We start from the raw sequence: 19,425 nt of genomic DNA on the forward strand, positions 1-19,425 counted from the left end.
AAATGTAAACTGAACAAGAAGAAAGGAAAACAGAGCAGATGTACAGGGAGAAGACAGCAGTTCCCTGCCCTCTATTAGAGAGGGAGGATCTTAGTTCCCAGTTACGAACTCTTTAAATCCTTTATCCACTTTGGTATCTTGGACTCCTGAGAATTTTCCTGTACCCTTCTGTGGTAGACATAACTATTTCCTATCCATGTTTCCTTCTTCTTTTTACCCTGAATAGCATACGTTAATTTTGCTTCAGGGAAAATACACCCAGTTAAATATACTTGCCTTCTCAACCCTCTTGCAAATGGAATAGTCAGATGATTGGGTTCTGGCCAATGAGAAATAACTGGTAGTCTGCATCTTGACTCTCCAGGAAAAAATTTTCTGATTAAAGAGAGAGAGAGAAAAAAAGAGAGGGAGTCAATGAACATGTACCTTTTGCCCATACTTCTTCTCCTCCTTCCTTCCCAGAGTACAGACATGTTACCTGAGGTGAAGCAAATATCATGTGGCCATTGGGGCAAAAGCAACACACAGAATGTACTATATAACATAGTGAGAAAGTTTAAACTCTTTATTATTTCTTTAAACAGCTACATAATCCCTAAACTACCTATCTCTATATTCTCAATATTTGGGAACTGTTAAGAGCCCTATTCAGACTAAACACTATATTTGGATTTCTACATGCAGTCCTAACTAATATACTTTCTTGATCAAGCTTGAATAAGTCTCTGTTCCTTACAAATTAGCTACAAATGATGAAAACATCTTATGAAATAGACTTCCTCCACCTATCTGCCCACTCTCCTACCCTCTTGCAGATACATGTACCCATACCATCCTTTTCTTCCAAGAGGAACGGTCCTGCCTCCTATACTTTCTCATGCATTCTAGATCCTGTATCTCTTTCTCCTTAAGAACTTGCTCCATCATTTTTACCCTCTTTTCTCTTGTATCTTCAACCTCTCTTTTTTAATTCCCCTGCCTATCAGTATTTAAACCTACTCAAGTCTCTCCCCTTATTTTTCTTTTTGAACGTTATTATTATTTTTTATTTGAGAAGTGAGTTTGAAAAATAATCATATATACCATCCAGGTTTCCTTTACATTGCCCTATCACCAACACCTTACATTTTAGTGACTCATTTGTTAGAATTGATGAAAGAACATCATGATAATATCACTACAATCTATAGTCCATAGCTTATATTTGTTGCATTTTTCCCACAAACCTTCCTCTTATCAACACCTTGTGTTAGTATTGTGTAGTTATTATAGTTTATGAGAGAACATTCTCATATTTGTACTGTTAACCACAGTTCATCATTCACCAAGGGGTTCACTGTGTTAAATGGTTCCCTGTCTTGTATAATCTATGCAAAGTGTACCTTCAGTGGCTCTCAGGTTCATCACAGAGATTTACTGTCATCAGTTCAATCCACTTAAGAACGTTTTCATTAATCCAAAAGGAAAAATCCCATATCCCTTATACACCCCCATTATTAAACCTTAGCCCTGATATAGTACCTTCTTTGCCATTGCTGTAAAAATATTGCATTACTGTTAACTATAGACTATATGTAAAATTAGTTGTATTTTTCCATGTATCACCATAGTCTCAACACCACGTAATAGAGGAACATTCTTGTTGTTGTACTACTAACCATCATTCACCAATGAAATCACTATGTTATACAGCCCCTACATTATCCTCTAGCTTTCTTTCAATTGACATTAACCTCCCTAGACTACCCCCATTATACTCACTATGCTACCGTCATTTCTATCCATTTCCACACATTTATTATTACCTTGTTAATAATGTTTACCTTATTAAACATTCTACATACATTCAACATCAGCTCCCCCTTCTCAACCCACATTCTCTCTTTAGTTTTACTCCATGAGTTTACTCATTGTATTTAGTTCATATTAGTGGAACCATACAATATTTGTCCTTTTGTGTCTGGCTTATTTCACATAACATAATGTCCTCAAGGTTCATCCATGTTGTCATATGCATCCCCACTTCATTTCTTCTTCCAGCTGAATAGTATTTTCCATTGTATGTGTATACCACATTTTGTTTATACATTTGTTGGTTGATGGACCCTTGGGTTCTTTCAGTTTTTTAGCAAATTGTGAATAATGCTGCTATGAACATCAGTGTGCAAATGTCTGTTTGTGTCCTTGTTTTCACTTCTTCTGAATATATTCCTAGTAGTATGATTTGTGGATCATATGGCACTTCTATATTTAAGTTCCTGAGGAACTTTCAATCTGTCCTCCACAGAGGCTGCACCAGTTTACGTTCCAACCACGAGTGAAGAAGTGTTCCAATTTCTCTGCATCCTCTCCAGCACTTGTAGTTTTCTATTTTTTAAAATAATGTACATTTTGTAAGGCATGAAATGATATGTCATTGTAATTCTGATCTGCATTTCCCTAAAAACTAGTGATGTTGTGCATTTTTTCATGTGCTTTTTGACCATTTGCATTTCTTCTTTGAAAAATGTCTAAATTTTTTGCCCATTTTTTGAGTTGCTGGTCTTTTTATCTTTGAGTTGTAAGATGTATTTATTTAATATGGAGATCAAACCAGCTTCATTCCATTATGATGAGAGAAAGCATTTTTTATAATTTCAATCTTTTTACATTTATTGAGACCTGTCTTGTGACCCAACATATGGTCTATCCTGGAGAAGGATCCATGAGCACTTGAGAAGAATGTATGTCCTGCTGTTTGGGGTATAATGCTCCATAAATGTCTGTTAGGTCTAGCTCATCTATCATATTATTCAATCTCTGCTTCCTTATTTATCCTCTGTTCAGGTGTTCTATTCAGTGCTAAGAGTGGTGTATGGAGGTATCCAAATGTTATTGTAGAGATGTCTATTTCTCCCTTCAGTTTTGCCAATGTGTGCCTCATGTACCTTGGGGCACCCAGGTTAGGTGCATAAATATTTATTATACTTATATCTTCTTGGTGAAGTATCTTTTATTGATACATAATGATTTTCTTCAGCTCTTATAAATGTTTTGCATCTAAAATCTATTTTGTCCTATATTAGTATCACCACCCACAACTTTTTTTTACTACTAATTGCATGGAATATCTTTTTCCAATCTTTCACTTTCAACATGTATCTTTACATGTGAGGTGAGTCTCTTGAAGACAGCATATGGCTGGCTCATATTTTTTAATCCATTCTGTCAGTCTGGTCTTTTGATTGGGAAATTCAATACATTAATATTCCATTTTATTACTATAAAGACACTACTTGCTTTGTCCATTTTATCCTTTGAGTTTCCATTGTCATATTTTACTATTGTTTGTCTTTTTAGCCTTTAAGTTACCATTACTAATAATCTTCATTTCTACACTTCTCCTGGTCTTTTACCCTTGTCTTTTCCTTTCAGGCCACAGTGCTCCCCTTAGTATCTCTTTTAAATCCAGGCTTTAGGTAACCTACTCTCTCAGTTTTTGTTTCTCTGTGCAGAGTTAAAATTCAGTCTCATTTTTTTTATTTTTTAAAAGATTTATTTATTTATTTATTTCTCTCCCATTCCCCCCCACCCTGGTTGTCTGTTCTCTGTGTCTATTTGCTGCATCTTCTTTGTCCGCTTCTGTTGTTGTCAGTGGCACAGGAATCTGTGTGTCTTTTGTTGCGTCATCTTGTTGTGTCAGCTCTCTGTGTGTGCGGCACCATTTCTGGCAGGCTGCACTTTCTTTCACGCTGGGCAGCTCTCCTTATGGGGCGCATTCCTTGCGCGTGGGCTCCCCTATGCGGGGGACACCCCTGTGTGGCAGGGCACTCCTTGCGCGCATCAGCACTGAGTGTGGGCCATCTCCACACGGGTCAAGGAAGCCCGGGGTTTGAACTGTGGACCTCCCATGTGATAGACAGATGCCCTAACCACTGGGCCAAGTCCACCACCCCAGTCTGATTTTTGAAGGACAGTATTGCTGGATAAAGAATTCTTGGCTGGTAGTTTTTCTCTTTCAGTATCTTAAATACATCATACTACTTTCTTCTTGTGTCCATGCTTTCTGATGAGAGATTGGCACTTATTCCTATGGAACTTTCCTTGAATACATTGCATTGCTTTAATCTTGCTGCTTTCAGAATACTTTCTTTATCTCTGATATTTGTTGCTCTGAATACTAGGTGTCTTGGAGTGGTTTATTCAGATTTATTCTATTTGGGATACATGGCATTTCTTGGATATTGATATTTATGTCTTTCATAAGGAGTAGGAAGTTTCCAGTCATTACTTCTTCAAATAGTCTTTCTGCCCCGTTTCTAGTCTCTTCTCATTCTGGAATATCTGTTATGTGTATGTTTCTGAGTTTCATGTTGTCATTCAGTTCCCTGAGACCCTGTTCCATTTTTTCCATTTTTCAGTCTGTTCTCCTGTCGTTTCAAGATCAAATGCTCTTTCCTCTATTTCACTTACTCATTCTTCTGCCATTTAAAATCTGTTGTTATATGCCTCTAATGTATTTTTAATATTATCGATTGTGTCTTTCATTTCCATAAGCTCTATTACTTTTCTTTGCAGTCTTTCAAATTATTCTTTATGCTCACCCAGTGTTTTCTTAATATCCTTTATTTCTTTAGTCATATTTTCTTTCAACTACTTGAATAGATTTAGGAGATTTTTGTGATTATCATTGATTAGTTGTCATAAATCCTGTATTTCTTCAGGATTTTTGGTTTGTTCCTTTGATTGGGCCATCTATTCCTGATTCTTAGTATGACTTGTAATTTTTTGGTGATATTTAGTCATTTGATTGTGTTGGTGCATTTACTCTGATGGTCAATTTCCCTCTCTTGACTAGTAGTTTTGTTTCAAGGCTCTTCTTCAATTTTTTTTTTATTTTTATTTATTTTTTTTTTATTTTTTTATTTTTTTTTTATTTATTTTTTATTGACTTTGTAATAATATTACATTAAAAATATATATGTGAGGTCCCATTCAACCCCACCCCCCCACCCCCCTCTTCTTCAATTTTTGGTTCAACTTATTCTAAGACTTTAAAATTGCCTGAATTAAGTTATCAAAATTAGGCCAAGGACTCACTAATGGGGAGCAGATCAGATCCAAGGTTTCTGGGACTAGGGACTCCAAAAAGCTTTTTTTTTTTCTTTATGCAGTTTCCTGGGCTGCCAGCAGATGGAGATCTTTGGTGAAACTTATCACAGCGGTGTTTCTTTCAACCTCCACTTGCCTTTGCTTCCAATCTGGCCAGAGCCAAAATTCAAAGGAGTCTCCCTCATAAAGCTTTTTGCCTTTCCTCTGTTGTTTTATAAGACAGTTGAGCTCTGCCTACCTACTCTGATACCACCTTTTCAGAAGTCTCCTTCCTTTTAAAATAGATCCTTCCCTGAAATTCTTCATCTTTACTTCATTACCACAATATATTTCTTCTCTTCTTCAAGGTTTTATCAGGAATTGCCTTTACATCTAACTTCCATTTCATCTCCTTCCATTCACTCTGTAAACAATTTCATCCCCACCAAACCACTTGTGATTTTCAATTATCCAGTATACTTTATACCCTGTCCCACCTAACATTTGCTGCTTACAAAAGATGCCATGCTCTCCCTTCTGTCCAGGTCTTGACAATGGCTATACCTGGGATGCCCTCTACACTCTGCTCCCCACCTCTACCTCACCTTTACCTGGCTGCCTTATACATATTTTTCAGGTCTCAGCTCAGATATCATTTTTCTCATATGTGTTTCCCAAGACATTTTCATCCACCTTGTTTCCAGTTAGTCATTCCCTGTGACTCGATTTCGTCAACTAAAGAAGGGAAATAAAAATAATACCTACCTTATAGAATGTCATGAAAAGTAAATAAGATAATACCTATAACCACATAAAACTAATGTGTAACACAGCATGCACAATATGTGCTTGTTCAATTAATAAATAAAAAATTCACTTCCTGAGCTTACACTTGCCATAGCAATTATCATACTATATTAAAATTGCCTGTTGGTTGCTCTTTCTAGACCAGGGGTTCTCAACTCTAGCTTCACTATAGATTCACAATAGCTTTTAAATTTCTGACCCTATGTCATATCCAGGCTAATTAAATCAGTATCTCTAAGTGTGGTGTGTGGACATATGTATTTTTACCTCCCTACCCCGCAGATGACCCTATTGAGTCTATTGACCCTATTGAGATGACCCTAAGTAAAACTCTAGATCAAGGGTACTTATATTTTTTTGTTCCACAGACTCCTTTGCCTTTCAGGTGAAAACCACAGACCCCTTCCTAAGTCCACAGTATACTGTGTATTACTTAATAAATATATCACACTCACACCAAAGCATCCTGACAGGAATAATGTTTTTCTTTTTAATTTTCATTTCAAACTCATGGACCCCTGAAATCTTTCCACAGACCCCCTTGGGGGTCTGTGGACCCCTATGAACCCCTGCTCTAGACCATTGATTCCAATCCTTGCTGTGTATTAATATTACCTGAAAAGCATTTTAAAAAATCACTGATGTCTAGGCCCACTCCAGACAATATTTCAAATTTCTGGAGTTGGGGTCAGACTCAGCATTTTTATAAAGCTCCCACATGACTCTGGTACAAGGGAGGAATATGAACCATGCTCTAGACCAAGAGTCAGCAAACTATGACCCATTTGCCAAATCCAACCTGACATCTGTTTTTATAAATAAAGTTTTATTGGCTCACAGCCATACTCAGTGACCCATTGCCTATGGATGCTTATGCTGTGTAACAGCAGAACTGAGTAGTTGTGACAGAAAGTATAAGGCCCAGCAGCCTAAAATTGCTGTTATCTGGCCCTTTACAGAAAAAGTTTGCTGACCCTTGCCCTATACCTTTTTTTTTCAGCATTGTATACATATCTCAGAGCTTTACATGTAACAAGCCCTTAAAAAATAGTTTTCAGTGTTAATCTTCTCTCTCTCTCCTATAACATTGTTGTCAAGATTCCTCTTTGGCTCAGCTTAATGGTTCAATAGAATAAATTCAGCAAGTTTGGGAGACCATGCCTTTCATGGAATGTTTCATTAACTCCAGGACACTTCATCAAAACAGGATTCATTTTACTTTTTCTTCTAGTAAGTAGCTACAAGCAAAGATTGCTCTCTGCTTCTCCAATAAACAAGGCTCCTCTGGGAGACCTGACATTCTCCATTTAATTACCAGTAACAGAATGAGATTATTTCCTCTGGGTTTTACCCACCTCAGCTAGGAAAGTCACTCTCACACAAACAGAAGATAATCTTTTTTTTTACTACTTCTTCCTATCCCCACCCTCAAAAAATAAAAGGAATTTTGCTTCAACTCTTCCTCTTTTTCACTCATGACATCTCATTTTCTCAAAAATGTCTCACCACACTTGACTCTAGATAACTTCAAAGAATGAGCCTTTTTTCGTCCTGTGGATTGGTACTAAGGCAGCAGCTACAAATTTAACAAGGTATTCTAACTGCTTCAGATTTTTCCAAACCTTGTCAGGAATGTCAGCCTCCAGTGAATTTGGAAGATGGTACTGAACAGAGCATTTGTGTGTCTGGGAAAGAAACTGGTGAAAACCATGGGTTATAAACATCTAAAGCCCTATTTCTTCTTGTAGATACCACAGCCCCTTTCATAGGATGGTGTAATTTTTTTTCTGTTTATCTCCCTCAGATGCTGACTGACAACTGACTCACTCTGGCTCCTTAGGAAGGTCAGTTCATATCCAGAAAAATTTGGTTTTTACAAAATAAAATTAATTACCTCTCTCTAATCCATTTTCATAGAGGTACTCTGAGGGGGTGATTCGGTTGCATGTCTTATTTCCCCAGCTGCTTAAACAAATACTATACAAGTTGCCTTAAACAACAGGTGTTTATTGGCTCAAGTTTTGAAGCTAGAAGTCGAAAAGCAGCAGGGCCATGCTTTACATCCAAAGCCTGTGGTGTTCTGCATCTGGCTACCAGAGGTCTTTGATCCTTGGTTTTATTGTTGTATGGTAATGCACATGGCAATGCCTTCTATTTTCTCTCTCAAGTTCTGTTGACTTCCATCTTCTGGTTCTTCCTATTGCTTTCTCTCTTTGTGTCTGAATTTCATTCTGCTTAGAAAGGACTCCAGTAATCCATATGAAAAAACAATTCCCCAAGTGCAAGAGCAAAAACCAGTGAAGAAGGATGGCCCAATGATGAGCCCTTGATACTGATGACTATGCTTATGAGCCTGTGTGCCTGAAATTTCAACTAGGCTTAGAACTGCAGAGTGCCTAAGAGTTACCTCCTGAGAACCTTCATGTTGCTCAAATATGGCCACTCTCTAAGCCAAACTCAGCATGTAATACATTATCTTCCCCCCAGTGTGGGACATGGCTCCCAGGGATGAGCCTCCCTGGTGCTGAGGGATTACTACCAATCTTCCAGTGATGCAACTAGAAAAAAAATCCTGAACAAAAGGGGGAAATGGTAAAGACAAATGAGTTTATATGGCTAAGAGTCTTCAAAAAAGAGTCGGGAGGTCATCAGAGTGGTCATGCTTATGCAGGATCCCAGAAACAGTCAAAGTAGATACAACTCCAGTTACTGATGCTCCTGAAAGCTTTGGAGACACACAGGTCCTATGGTCATGGCAGATGGCTCTGGAGTGCAGTGCCTTGCCAGTGGACCCTACATTGGAATTTGTGTTCCTGAGAATGATAGAGTTGGACTCAGATGTGACCTTCCTACACATGCCTCTTCTGTCACTTTTACCAAACTTGTGGTTGGCACTGTGATTGGTGTATACTCAGGAGACTTGAATCTCTGGACTTACCATGTGCCAGCTGGGTCCTGAGCCTCAGCAGAGTTGCAACTCCTACTCTCTGGTTCATTGGATTTACCCAGTTCAGCTAACAGGGGAGGTGAAGAAGGTCAACCACCACACCAGGGAACCAAGAGTGCCTACAACTGCATGCAGGAGAAACACATCCATCAACCATGTGAAATCTAAGCCCCCTTTGATATAGAGGTGCAGTGGACATCACCATCTTATGGTTCACAGGATGGAGGAATAAAATATGGATTAGAATGAACTTACTGGTACTCTACAATAGAACTATTATGACTAGTAATGGAAGAAATTGTAGCATTGATGTGGAAACAGTGGCCATGGTAGTTGCTGAGGGCAGGGAGAGAGAAGAAGAGATGTGATGTGGGGGCATTTTGAGGACTTCGAGTTGTCCTAAATGATATAGCAGGGACAGATGCTGGATGCTATATATCCTGCCACAAAACACTGAAGGTCCTGGGGGAGAGTGTAAACTACAATGTAAACTATAATCCATGTGGTGCAGCAGTGCTCCAAAATGTATTCACCAAATGCAATGAATGTGCCACAATGATGAAAGAGGTTGTTGATATGGCAAGAGTGGGGGTGTGGGGAGTGGAGTATGTGGGAACCTCTTATTTTTTTAATGTAACATTTTTTGTGATCTATGTATCTTAAAAATATATACTTTTTAAAAAGATTAAAAAAAAAAAACTTAACCTGACTCAGTTGGCCACACCTTAACTAAAAATAATGTCTTCAAACAGTCCTGTTTACAATGGGTTCACACCCACAAGAATATTTTAAGATTAAGAACTTTTTTCCTAGGGTACATAATTCAACCTACCACAAATAGTCTCTCAGAACTGGATAATACTGCCAAAGACCATCAAATCCAATCCCTCATCTCTAGGTCTTCTCACTCTAGGATAATAGAACTTTAAGACTGTTGTTCATTTTCTAAAGGAGGAAACTAAGACCCAGTGAGAAACAGTCACTTATATTGTCTTTTTTTTACAGAAACCTATATGACATCTCCTATGCTTGTAGGATTGACAAATTTAACATGCCTAGGAGAGAACTCTTCGTTTCTCCCCATTCTCCACAAATCCATTCCTCCCCAAGTAAGTATGTAACTCCAGAATACACCTACCCAGGTACTCAGGACCAAACCTAAGAGTCACCCTTAATTCCTCTTTCATTTATATCCCACATCCAATCCATCAACCAGCCTTATTGCTTCTGCTTCTCAAATCTAGCCATTTCTCTCCATCTCCAGTACTACTCCCATAAGCCAAGCTACCATTACCACTTTGTAGAACAACTCACGACTATTACTATTAAAAAACAACAACAATAAAAACCTCATTGTTCTCTGTTTCTATTTTGGAACTACCATCCATGCTCCGTATAGCATCCAGAGTTATCTTCTGAAGTGCAAAGCCCTTCAAGACACTCCACTGCTTCAAGTCATCTGATGCATTGTCTTCCATTTAGACTAAAATCCAAACTCTTTTCTTTGACCTACACTGTTACAGTCTAGATCAGAGTTTTTCAACCTTGTCACTATGCTTATGTTGATTTGGATAATTCTTAATTGTAGGAAGCTGCCCTTTGCATTGTAGGATGTTTATCAGCATCCATTATCTCAAACCACTATAGATCAGTAGCATATCCCCAAGTGGTGACCCTATCCCTCTCTCCAAACTGCCCAAACTTATCTGATTTCTTCCTCCAAATTTCAACCCCCTATCCTGCCTTGAGTCACTATACTTTCACCCCAGTGTTCTTCCTTCTGTCTTCAAAATCACCAAGCTTGTTCCCAACTCAAGTTATTCATTTATATTGCTGTTCTTTGTGCCTGGAAGGCTCTTCTCCCAGATCTGAACTGCCTCCATCCCATCATCCAGGTTTCAATTAAAATTGTCACCTCCTCAGAAGGGTCTTCCCTGATTATCCTACTGAAGGCAGCCCACCCCTCTTTCATCTACCACCCCCTTATTCTCTTTCTCATTGTCAAGTTTCATTTTCTTTATAGCACTTATCACTATCTAAAATTATCATATTCATTTACTTGTTTATCATCTGTGGCCCTTTATTAAACTATAAGCTCTATAGTACCTTGGCTGCCCTGCTCTCTACTGTTTCCCTAGTGTCTAGCTAGGGACTTGCACGTAGTAGCCATATAATAAATATTTGTTAAAGAATACTTAATAAATTAGATTAGAACTCTTGTCCACTAAGGCTTTATACAGGATTCCTTCCATGGCCCCCAGCAATTGGAACCATTTCAGGAGAGTTAATATCTATCACAAGAAACTATCACTGGTTAAGAAAACCACATTCCTAGGTTCAAATCTCAGCCATTTATTAGCTGTGTGACCTTGGACAAATTGTGAAGCCCTCTGACCCTTAGTTTTTTCATTTGTAATATGGGAATAATAATAATATCTTCTTCAAAGCATTGTTGCAAAGATTGGGACCAAAAAAAGATTAAGTGACAACACATATAAAGCACTTGCAGCCATGCCTGACACATAGCACCATATGTTTGCTGTTTGTCATCATTATGGTTGCTGTCATTTCATTGGTCAAGATTGGATTGCTATAGCTAAGGATAATAACCACTACAGGATACAAAATTTCAGTGTCTCCTCATCCCTCTGCCATCACAGAGAAAATGCAGCCCACAGAACTTTCTATCAGGGACTTTTTCTCCTTAAAGCAATTTCCCTCCAGTTAAAATAAATCTGATTTTATCTTGGGCCCAAGCAGAGAACTACTTATGTAGTAGTAACTTTTAATAGCCCAGAACAATACAATTTCCACCTCTTAGCATCCTCTTCTCCAGGGTAACTAATTCTTATATTTAATGCCTACCTGCTTTTCCCATTTTCTGATCTTTTGCACTCATTGTTCTCAGTTTGGAAAGAGACCCAAAAGAAGAAGGAGAAGAGCTACGGTTGTCATAGCAACTGCAAAGAGAAAGACAACCCAGTTTGGATGAAATAAAAATAATTGAGTTTATTAATTTTCTTTTTCTTTTTTTCTTTCTGGTTGAAAATATTCAGTTATACTGAAAAGAAGACACATGGATGACACTGTCATTCATATACATTGTCTTCTGATTCTTCCACACCCCACACACCCACAGAAAGAGGACCCTGTCAAAGTATGACAAGAGAAGGTGCTTGGTGACACCTCTATTGAAAAGTATATCCTGTTTTATCACCACTTTTAAAGCTTAGTTTTCTATTCACCCAACACAGTACACAGCCTTTCTTCCTAGTTTCACTCTTGGTTTGCATTACAGACAGTTGAGCACCTGCTTGTTCCTCAAACTGGTAAACTCCTAAAGATCTGAGATGATATTTAATTCCTCTTATATTTCCCTTTAAAACAATGTTTTTTTTAAATTACACAAACAAAACAGTATTATATAGCAATTCAATCTACAAACATTCCCCTGTATACTACAACTAATTCCACAGCACACAACACACATACACACACACAGATTTTTGTTGATATAAACAGAATTATACTATAGATATTGTTCTCAAAGTTGCTTTAGTCCCATCATATGACACACATTTTAATATTACTGCTCTTGTGTCCTTTCATTGCCTAGTATATCTTTTTGGAATGCTTTATGTTCAGATTTTATGTATTATTTCATGTATTTTAATGTTACAAATAGTAATGAATAGTTTATGCTATGGGTTGAAGTGAGTTCTCCGAAAAGATATGTTGGAGTCCTAAACCAGAATCTCAGTATGTGGCCTTATTTGAAAATAGGATCATTACAGATGGCAATAGGCAAGATAAAATGAGATCATACTGGAATAGGGTGGACTTTTAATCCAATATCATTGTTGCCCTGATAAGAAGGGGAGAGGTAACATGGGAGAACACCATGTGACAACTGAGGCAGACACTGATGTCCAAAGAATGCCAGCAAGCCACCAAAAGCTAGAGAGAGGCAAAGAAAGAGTATCCCCTACAGATTTTGTACTTCTAGTCTCCAGAATTTTGAGAAATAAGATTCTTTTGTTTTAAGTCTTCCATTTTGTGATACTTTGTTACAGTAGCCCTAGGAAACTAAGACAACATGTAAATGACTTTGTTTTTTAACCAAGCTGAATGGTGGTTTAATAGAATGTTTAAAAGCATGACTTTAAGTATCAAGGAGCCTGGGTTTGAGCTTGGCTTCCACACTTTAAGCCAATGGTTAAATCTCTCTTAAACTTCACTTTCCTCATCTTAACATGAGAGTACAAATATAACCTATCTTGTAGAGTTTATTGTTGGATTTAAATAAAATTATCTGTTTAAAATACTTAGCACTATGTCTAAACATTGTCAGTACTCAATAAATGTTGATTTCTGCCTCTTGATAGGGAAGTTTAACCCATTCACATTTAATCTGAATACCATTGCTTGTGCTTAAGTCTATTTTTCCTCTCACTTTCATGTTTTCTATTGTTATGCTTCCTTAATTTTTTCCTTTTCTTAACCTAACTTTTTTTAAACTTTATTTTGAAAGAAGTTTTATAGGAGATTTACATATACCTCACCATCCTTTTCTCACATTTTCTCCTATTAATAACATCTCACATTGGAGGCGTTTTCAGGACTTGGAGTTGTCCTGAGTGATGCTGCAGGGACAGTTACCCGACATTGTATGTCCTCCCATGGCCCACTGGATGGAACGTGGGAGAGTGTGGGTTATGATATGGACCATTGACCATGAGGTGCAGCGGTGCTCAGAGATGTATTCACCAAATGCAATGAATGTCTCATGATGATGGAGGAGATTGTTGCTATGGGGGGAGGAGTGGGGTGAAGAGGGTGGGAGGTATATGGGGACCTAATATTTTTTTAATGTAATATTAAAAAAATAAATAAAGACAAAAATAACATCTCACATTAGTATGGTACATTTGTAACAATTGACAGACAAATATTGAAGCATTATGGTCTATAGTTACAGTCTATAATTTACATTATGGTTTGCACTTTGCACTGTACAATTTTATAAGTTTTGACAAAATGCATAATGGTCTGTATCTGTCATTGCAATGTCATGCAGAACAGTTCCAATGCCTTAACAATGCCCTATGTTCCACCTATTCTTCCCTTCCCCACCCCTCAGAAACTCGGGTGACCACTATCTTTATATCAATGTTACAAGTTCTTCTGTTACTACAATAATAATAAATCTACTTTGGTACATGGTCGTATTCCGCCTTATGTTTGTTCATTCCTCGATCTTAATGGTTTGGGGATAGTGATGCCTACTCTTCTTCAGACTGAGAGGGGACTTAGATCTTATGGCGTCTCTAACTTTTGTAGGATTGAACTTCTCTTTGTTTAGTTGCTTTCTAATCGTATTGAATGGAAATGATAGATGATAATTTGGATATATTGGATATCTACATATACATTTTTTCTTCTAGTGATTACCCTTAAATTGAAACAGATTTAAATTCTATTTTTCTGGTAGTTAAGCAATATCTGAACCTTATCTTGACTCTTAGCATGCTTCCACTTCTCTTTCCACACCCCCCCATTCCCACTTCCTTTGTTGACAGCAGCTGGGATTTTATTCCAAATTGTTTCTTTTTTTTTTTTGCATTATGCATCAGCAATTATGTATCCTTAATTATATGATATACTGATTGTTTTCTCATCACTGTAATTTTATTCAAGTGCCAGATTTTCCTTTTCCTTTGGGTACCATTTTCATTTTGTTGGTATATATCCTCAAATATGCTTTCAAAAATGGGCTCTGAGTGGTAAAATTCCTAAATACTTTTGTATATGAAATTGTCTTCATTTTTCCTATAATGGATTGATATTTTGACTGAAGAAAGAATTTCAGATATGAAATAATTTTCTCTCCGGACTTTGAGACTCCTACTAACAACTGTTGCTATTGAGAAATTTGATATCAGTCTAATTTTATTTTCTTTCTTGTAACCCTATTTCTTCCCTTCGGAAGTTTCAAGAATTTTCTCTTTATCCTTGACACACTGAAATTTTACTTGATATGTCATAGTTTAGGTCTTTTGTTCACTATTACTACTCAATTTAAAGGTTGGTCCTCCATATGTTTACATCTATACTTCAGTCTTATACTTTCCAGTTTTTTATCCTTTTATTCTGAATTCTGGAAGAGTCACTTACTTCTGGTTTTCTAATTCAGTCTTCAGTTACTACTCAGATTATTTATTGAGTAGGTTGTTTTCTACAGGCATACTTTAAATTTTTAGGTCCTTTGATTTTCTATTTTTCTTAGCAGCTTTAAAAAGTTGTAATAGCCTCTTGAGTCTCTCTGAGGAACAGATACTAAAGCTAGTTTTTTCTTCCTTCCCATTTTAATTGTACTTCCTCAGGTGTTTGTTACTTACTGTGGTTAGTGAGTTAGCATCTCTCTAATGATGCTAGTTTTTTCCTCATAAGTCTGGTGATTTTTTCCTTGTATTTTGTAGATAAGTGTACTGCCAAAATACTTGGCAGGTGGACTGGATTACCTCTGTTCAAAGAGGAATCTCTTTATCTGGCAGAAAATACAGGTTTGGATATCAAAAATTCTTCCTTGCGTGATTGTGTGGAGTAAAAGTTGGAATATGTAGACAAGCATCATGCATGTAGCAGACAAACTTTAAAGTGGCTCCCTTGATCCCACATCCTGCTGTTAATGTCCTTGTATGACTCCTTCCCACTGAGTGTGGGTGGTACCTATGTCTTATTTCTACCCAATAGAATATGGAAAAAATGATTAGCTGTCATTCCCATGATCATATTACATTATTAATTCTCCTTCATGCTATTAGATTCTAGAGTCCATCTCTACCCATTGCTGGTTTTGAAGAAACAAGCAGTCACAAATACTAGTCCCACAGGAAATGAAGTCTAACAACAACCTCAGAGAGCTTAGAAGTAGATCCTTACCCAGTCAAACCTCTAATGAGAACCAAGCCCTTGCCAACATCTTTACTGTAGCCATATGACCCAGATTAGCTGTATATGGAACCCCTGATGTGCAGAAACTGTGAGATAATAAGTGTGCTATTTTAAGCCACCATATTTGTGGTTATATGTTGTGAAGCAATAGATTAATAAAGTATGCTTGTCCTTTAGCTGTAGGGCTTTCTTTCTCTTTTTGTGGTATTGGTTACCTGGGTGTGTTATCCCATTTCTCCACTCCCAATGCTTACAGAGAATAATTCCACTCTAGTAGAAACACCACATACACACATACACATACTTTAAAAAGGTATACTTTCAGCTTTATCCTGGGTACAAAGTCTAGACTTGGGTGCTCTATAATAAATACTTTAATGCTATGTAAAGCACTAGACAAAACACAGTAAAATAAAAACCAGCAGCCATTTTCATGGCTGAAAATAGACGCAAAATTTCTAGATAGAATACTGGTAAGTAGAATTCAACAAGATGTAAAGGAATAATAAATCATGAGCAAGAGGGATGTATTTCAGAAATGCAAAAACAGTATATTACAGGATGTTTGTAAAAATTATTTCTCAAATTCATCAGGGAATATAGGATATTAAAAGGTGGCATTTCAACTCAATGGTAAAATTATTAAATAAACGGTGATGAGATTACTGACTAGTCTTTTGAGGGAGTAGAGTTGGATCCTTAGCTCATTTTTCATATCATAATAAATCTCAAAATAAAATAAAATTCAGTGTTAAAATAAAAGATTATTTGATAAAATAGATAACTTTTAAATAAATTTGAAATGGGAAAATATTTCTTATTGCAGTATAAAACCCAGAGGGTATAAAAGAAAAATTTTTATAAATATAACTAAATTGACTTGATTAAAAAAATTAAATGTCTACATAGCACAGTACAAACCAGCACACCTGGCTATCTATTCTATGAGGAAAGAGAGTATAGAAGAATAAAATATACACAGACTTAAAGACAGTGGCAAATGGTATGGCCTGGAAGGAAAATGATTGCTACACCAGGGATAAGGTATAGAGACAGGTGGGTGGGCATGTGGAAGTGGAAATATGTACGAAGATATTTCTGTCCACTAAAGAAAATCTGTCAGGGAGAAGGCACGCTACAACATGATACACAAAATGCTTTGCCAATTGACATCACTCAGCATCTATCATAAGCCACTCCAGTGCTGGAACAATGGCTCCCAACTCAGGACAACTTTAAGGGTCATCTGAGCTTTAAAACTATCTGTAGGTTTAGGATTTGTTGAGACTGTATCTCAGCTCAACTTATTTCTCTGCCAAATCCTGCCTCATCCCTTCCCTTTTATAAGGCACTCTTGATCCCAATAGCACTCTTTAATAAAACTCTTACACACTAATCTCTCTCAGAATCATCCTTGAACACACATCAACAATGCTTGGGAGTGTTTCTTTCCCCATGTCCTGACCAAGAGTGGTACACATACAACTTTTAATTATTTCCAATTTGGTAGGTCAAAAGTAACATCTCTTTGTGGTTTTAATTTGAAGAAAGGTATATGTTTTCATATGCTCTGTTGTCATTAGAAGTACACATTGGAGCAATGTTTTGGGAGAGCAATTTGACAAAAATATAAATATTGAATGTTATTTATACCCTTTTAACTTGAGGTGATTTTTTATTTATGTCTTATTGAAGTAATTACAGATTTCACATGCATTTGTAAGAAATAAGTCAGAGAGATTCCATGTACTCTACCCATTTTCCCCAATGACCATATTTTTTTAAAATATAGGACAATAATATCACAACCAATATATTGACATTGATATAATGTCTTATTCAGAGTCTCTACTTTACTTGCCTTTACAACATACACAAATACTGTGTATATGCTATATAAAATTTTATAGCTGTTTGAGTTCACATATTCACCACCACAGTCAAGGCAATAAACAGTCCCATCACCACAGGGACCACTTTTGTTGCCCTTTTATAACCATCCCTGCTTCCCTCTCAAATTACACAAACCCACCCAACACCCATCCCTAACCTCTGGCAATCATTAATCTGTCCTCCAATTCTAAAATTTTGCCATTTTAAAATGTTATATAAATGGAAAGTTTAACTTCTTCAGTTTGGATTTTGTCACTCAGTATACTGCCCTCAAAATTCATCCAATTTGTTGTGTCTATCAGGAGCTAATTCCTTTTAATTGCTGTGCATTATTCCATTGTATAGATATACCACAGTTTGCTTAACCATTCATCTGTCGAAGGACATCTGGGCTGTTATTAATCTAGCAATTCAAGATTTGGGAATTTATCCTTCAAATACAGTGTGACATAAATAAAGGCTAAGAATTGTTTACAATAGCAAGGAAATGAAAGAAACCCAAAATCCATCAGTGAAAGTTGGTTAAGTAAACTTTATATTAATTCATATAACATTTTATGCAGCTACAATCAAGAATTAGTCAAATGCATATACATATAGAGATATCCCATATATATATAATTGAGGTATGGAAGAGTAAATACATTATGTTCCTTTTGTGTTTTAGAAAAAAGTATGTCTGGAGGAAAAGAGAATAGAGAGAACAAGGTTTTCATGTTTCAGTTAATACTATTTCATATTTTCCACTCCAATATTTACATCTCTCATATTTCATCTTATTGAATTGGGTAGGTCCTCAGTAGAATTATAGCTATTAGACACTAAAACAGACATTCATGTGTTATTTTCTACTTTAATGAGAGTATTTCTAAAGATTAATCATTAAGTATAATTTTTGCTGTATATTTATGGTAGATAGAGTTTATATCCATTTCTAGCATTTTTAGTAATGAGAGGATGTTGCATTTTAGTAAAAGTCTTCTCAGTATCCATGGAATGATTTTCCCCTTTCATCTGAGAATACAGTGAGTTACATTGATTACCAAACTCAAGTTTCTCAGATGAATCCTACTTGATCAAGATGTATTCTCCTTTTAATAGACCACTAGATTCAATTACTTGGTATTTCTTATTTAGAGTTTTTGCCTCTATATTCAAAGGCAAGATTTACCTATAATTTTTCTCGTCTTAATATCAGGAATAAACTAGCCTTCTAAAATAAGATTGGTGGGACCCCGTATTCTTTGAAATAAAAGATGGTAGCAAAGGCATCCTTGAGATTTGGTAAAACTTGCTTATATAACTACAAAGGGCTTGCATCATGGCAGACAGACGGGGCAGGGCAGATTGGTAGATGAGGCTTTGACTACCATTTTTGTTGACGATTGTTTTCTATTGTTTTCCTTGGACCAATTTTGGTACTTTATGTTTTCCTTGATATTTTTGTCTATTTCATTTAGGTTTTCAAATGGATGGGTATAAAGTTATACAATTGAATCATAACATTCATACATTTATTATATGTGGATTCATGACTTCAGCTATACCTGCTGCATTTTTTTTAAAAGAAAAGAGAAAGGAGAGATGGAACTTAGCAATTTAAACCTTGTGAGAAATTCCTTCTGTTATATCAATGAACGAGGCCAGTCCCTCATGTGAGCAAGGGGTAAATCTGCTGTCCATGCATATGCAGTCAAAGTTCCTGCATTCTTTTTGTAGTTTGAGTATCTCACCACTCCAGTTTAACCCTACAG

The 19,425-nt window shown here is 36.6% G+C and overlaps 1 protein-coding gene across 5 annotated transcripts in view; it reads right to left on the reverse strand.

Annotated features, from left to right (window-relative positions):
• Positions 1 to 19,425, reverse strand: part of LOC131275506 (uncharacterized) — a 252,552-nt gene that overhangs the window by 112,197 nt on the left and 120,930 nt on the right. For all 5 annotated transcript variants that reach the window (XR_011647195.1, XM_071211233.1, XM_071211234.1 and 2 more), the window contains exon 5: positions 277 to 375. Coding sequence is in view for 4 of the 5 variants with exons in the window: in XM_071211233.1 (XP_071067334.1) it covers positions 277 to 375 (99 nt within the window). In the remaining variant the exon portion in view is untranslated. The remainder of the gene's footprint in view (positions 1 to 276; positions 376 to 19,425) is intronic.

The sequence above is a fragment of the Dasypus novemcinctus genome, chromosome 23, assembly GCF_030445035.2.
Source record: "Dasypus novemcinctus isolate mDasNov1 chromosome 23, mDasNov1.1.hap2, whole genome shotgun sequence".
Taxonomy (NCBI): domain Eukaryota; kingdom Metazoa; phylum Chordata; class Mammalia; order Cingulata; family Dasypodidae; genus Dasypus; species Dasypus novemcinctus.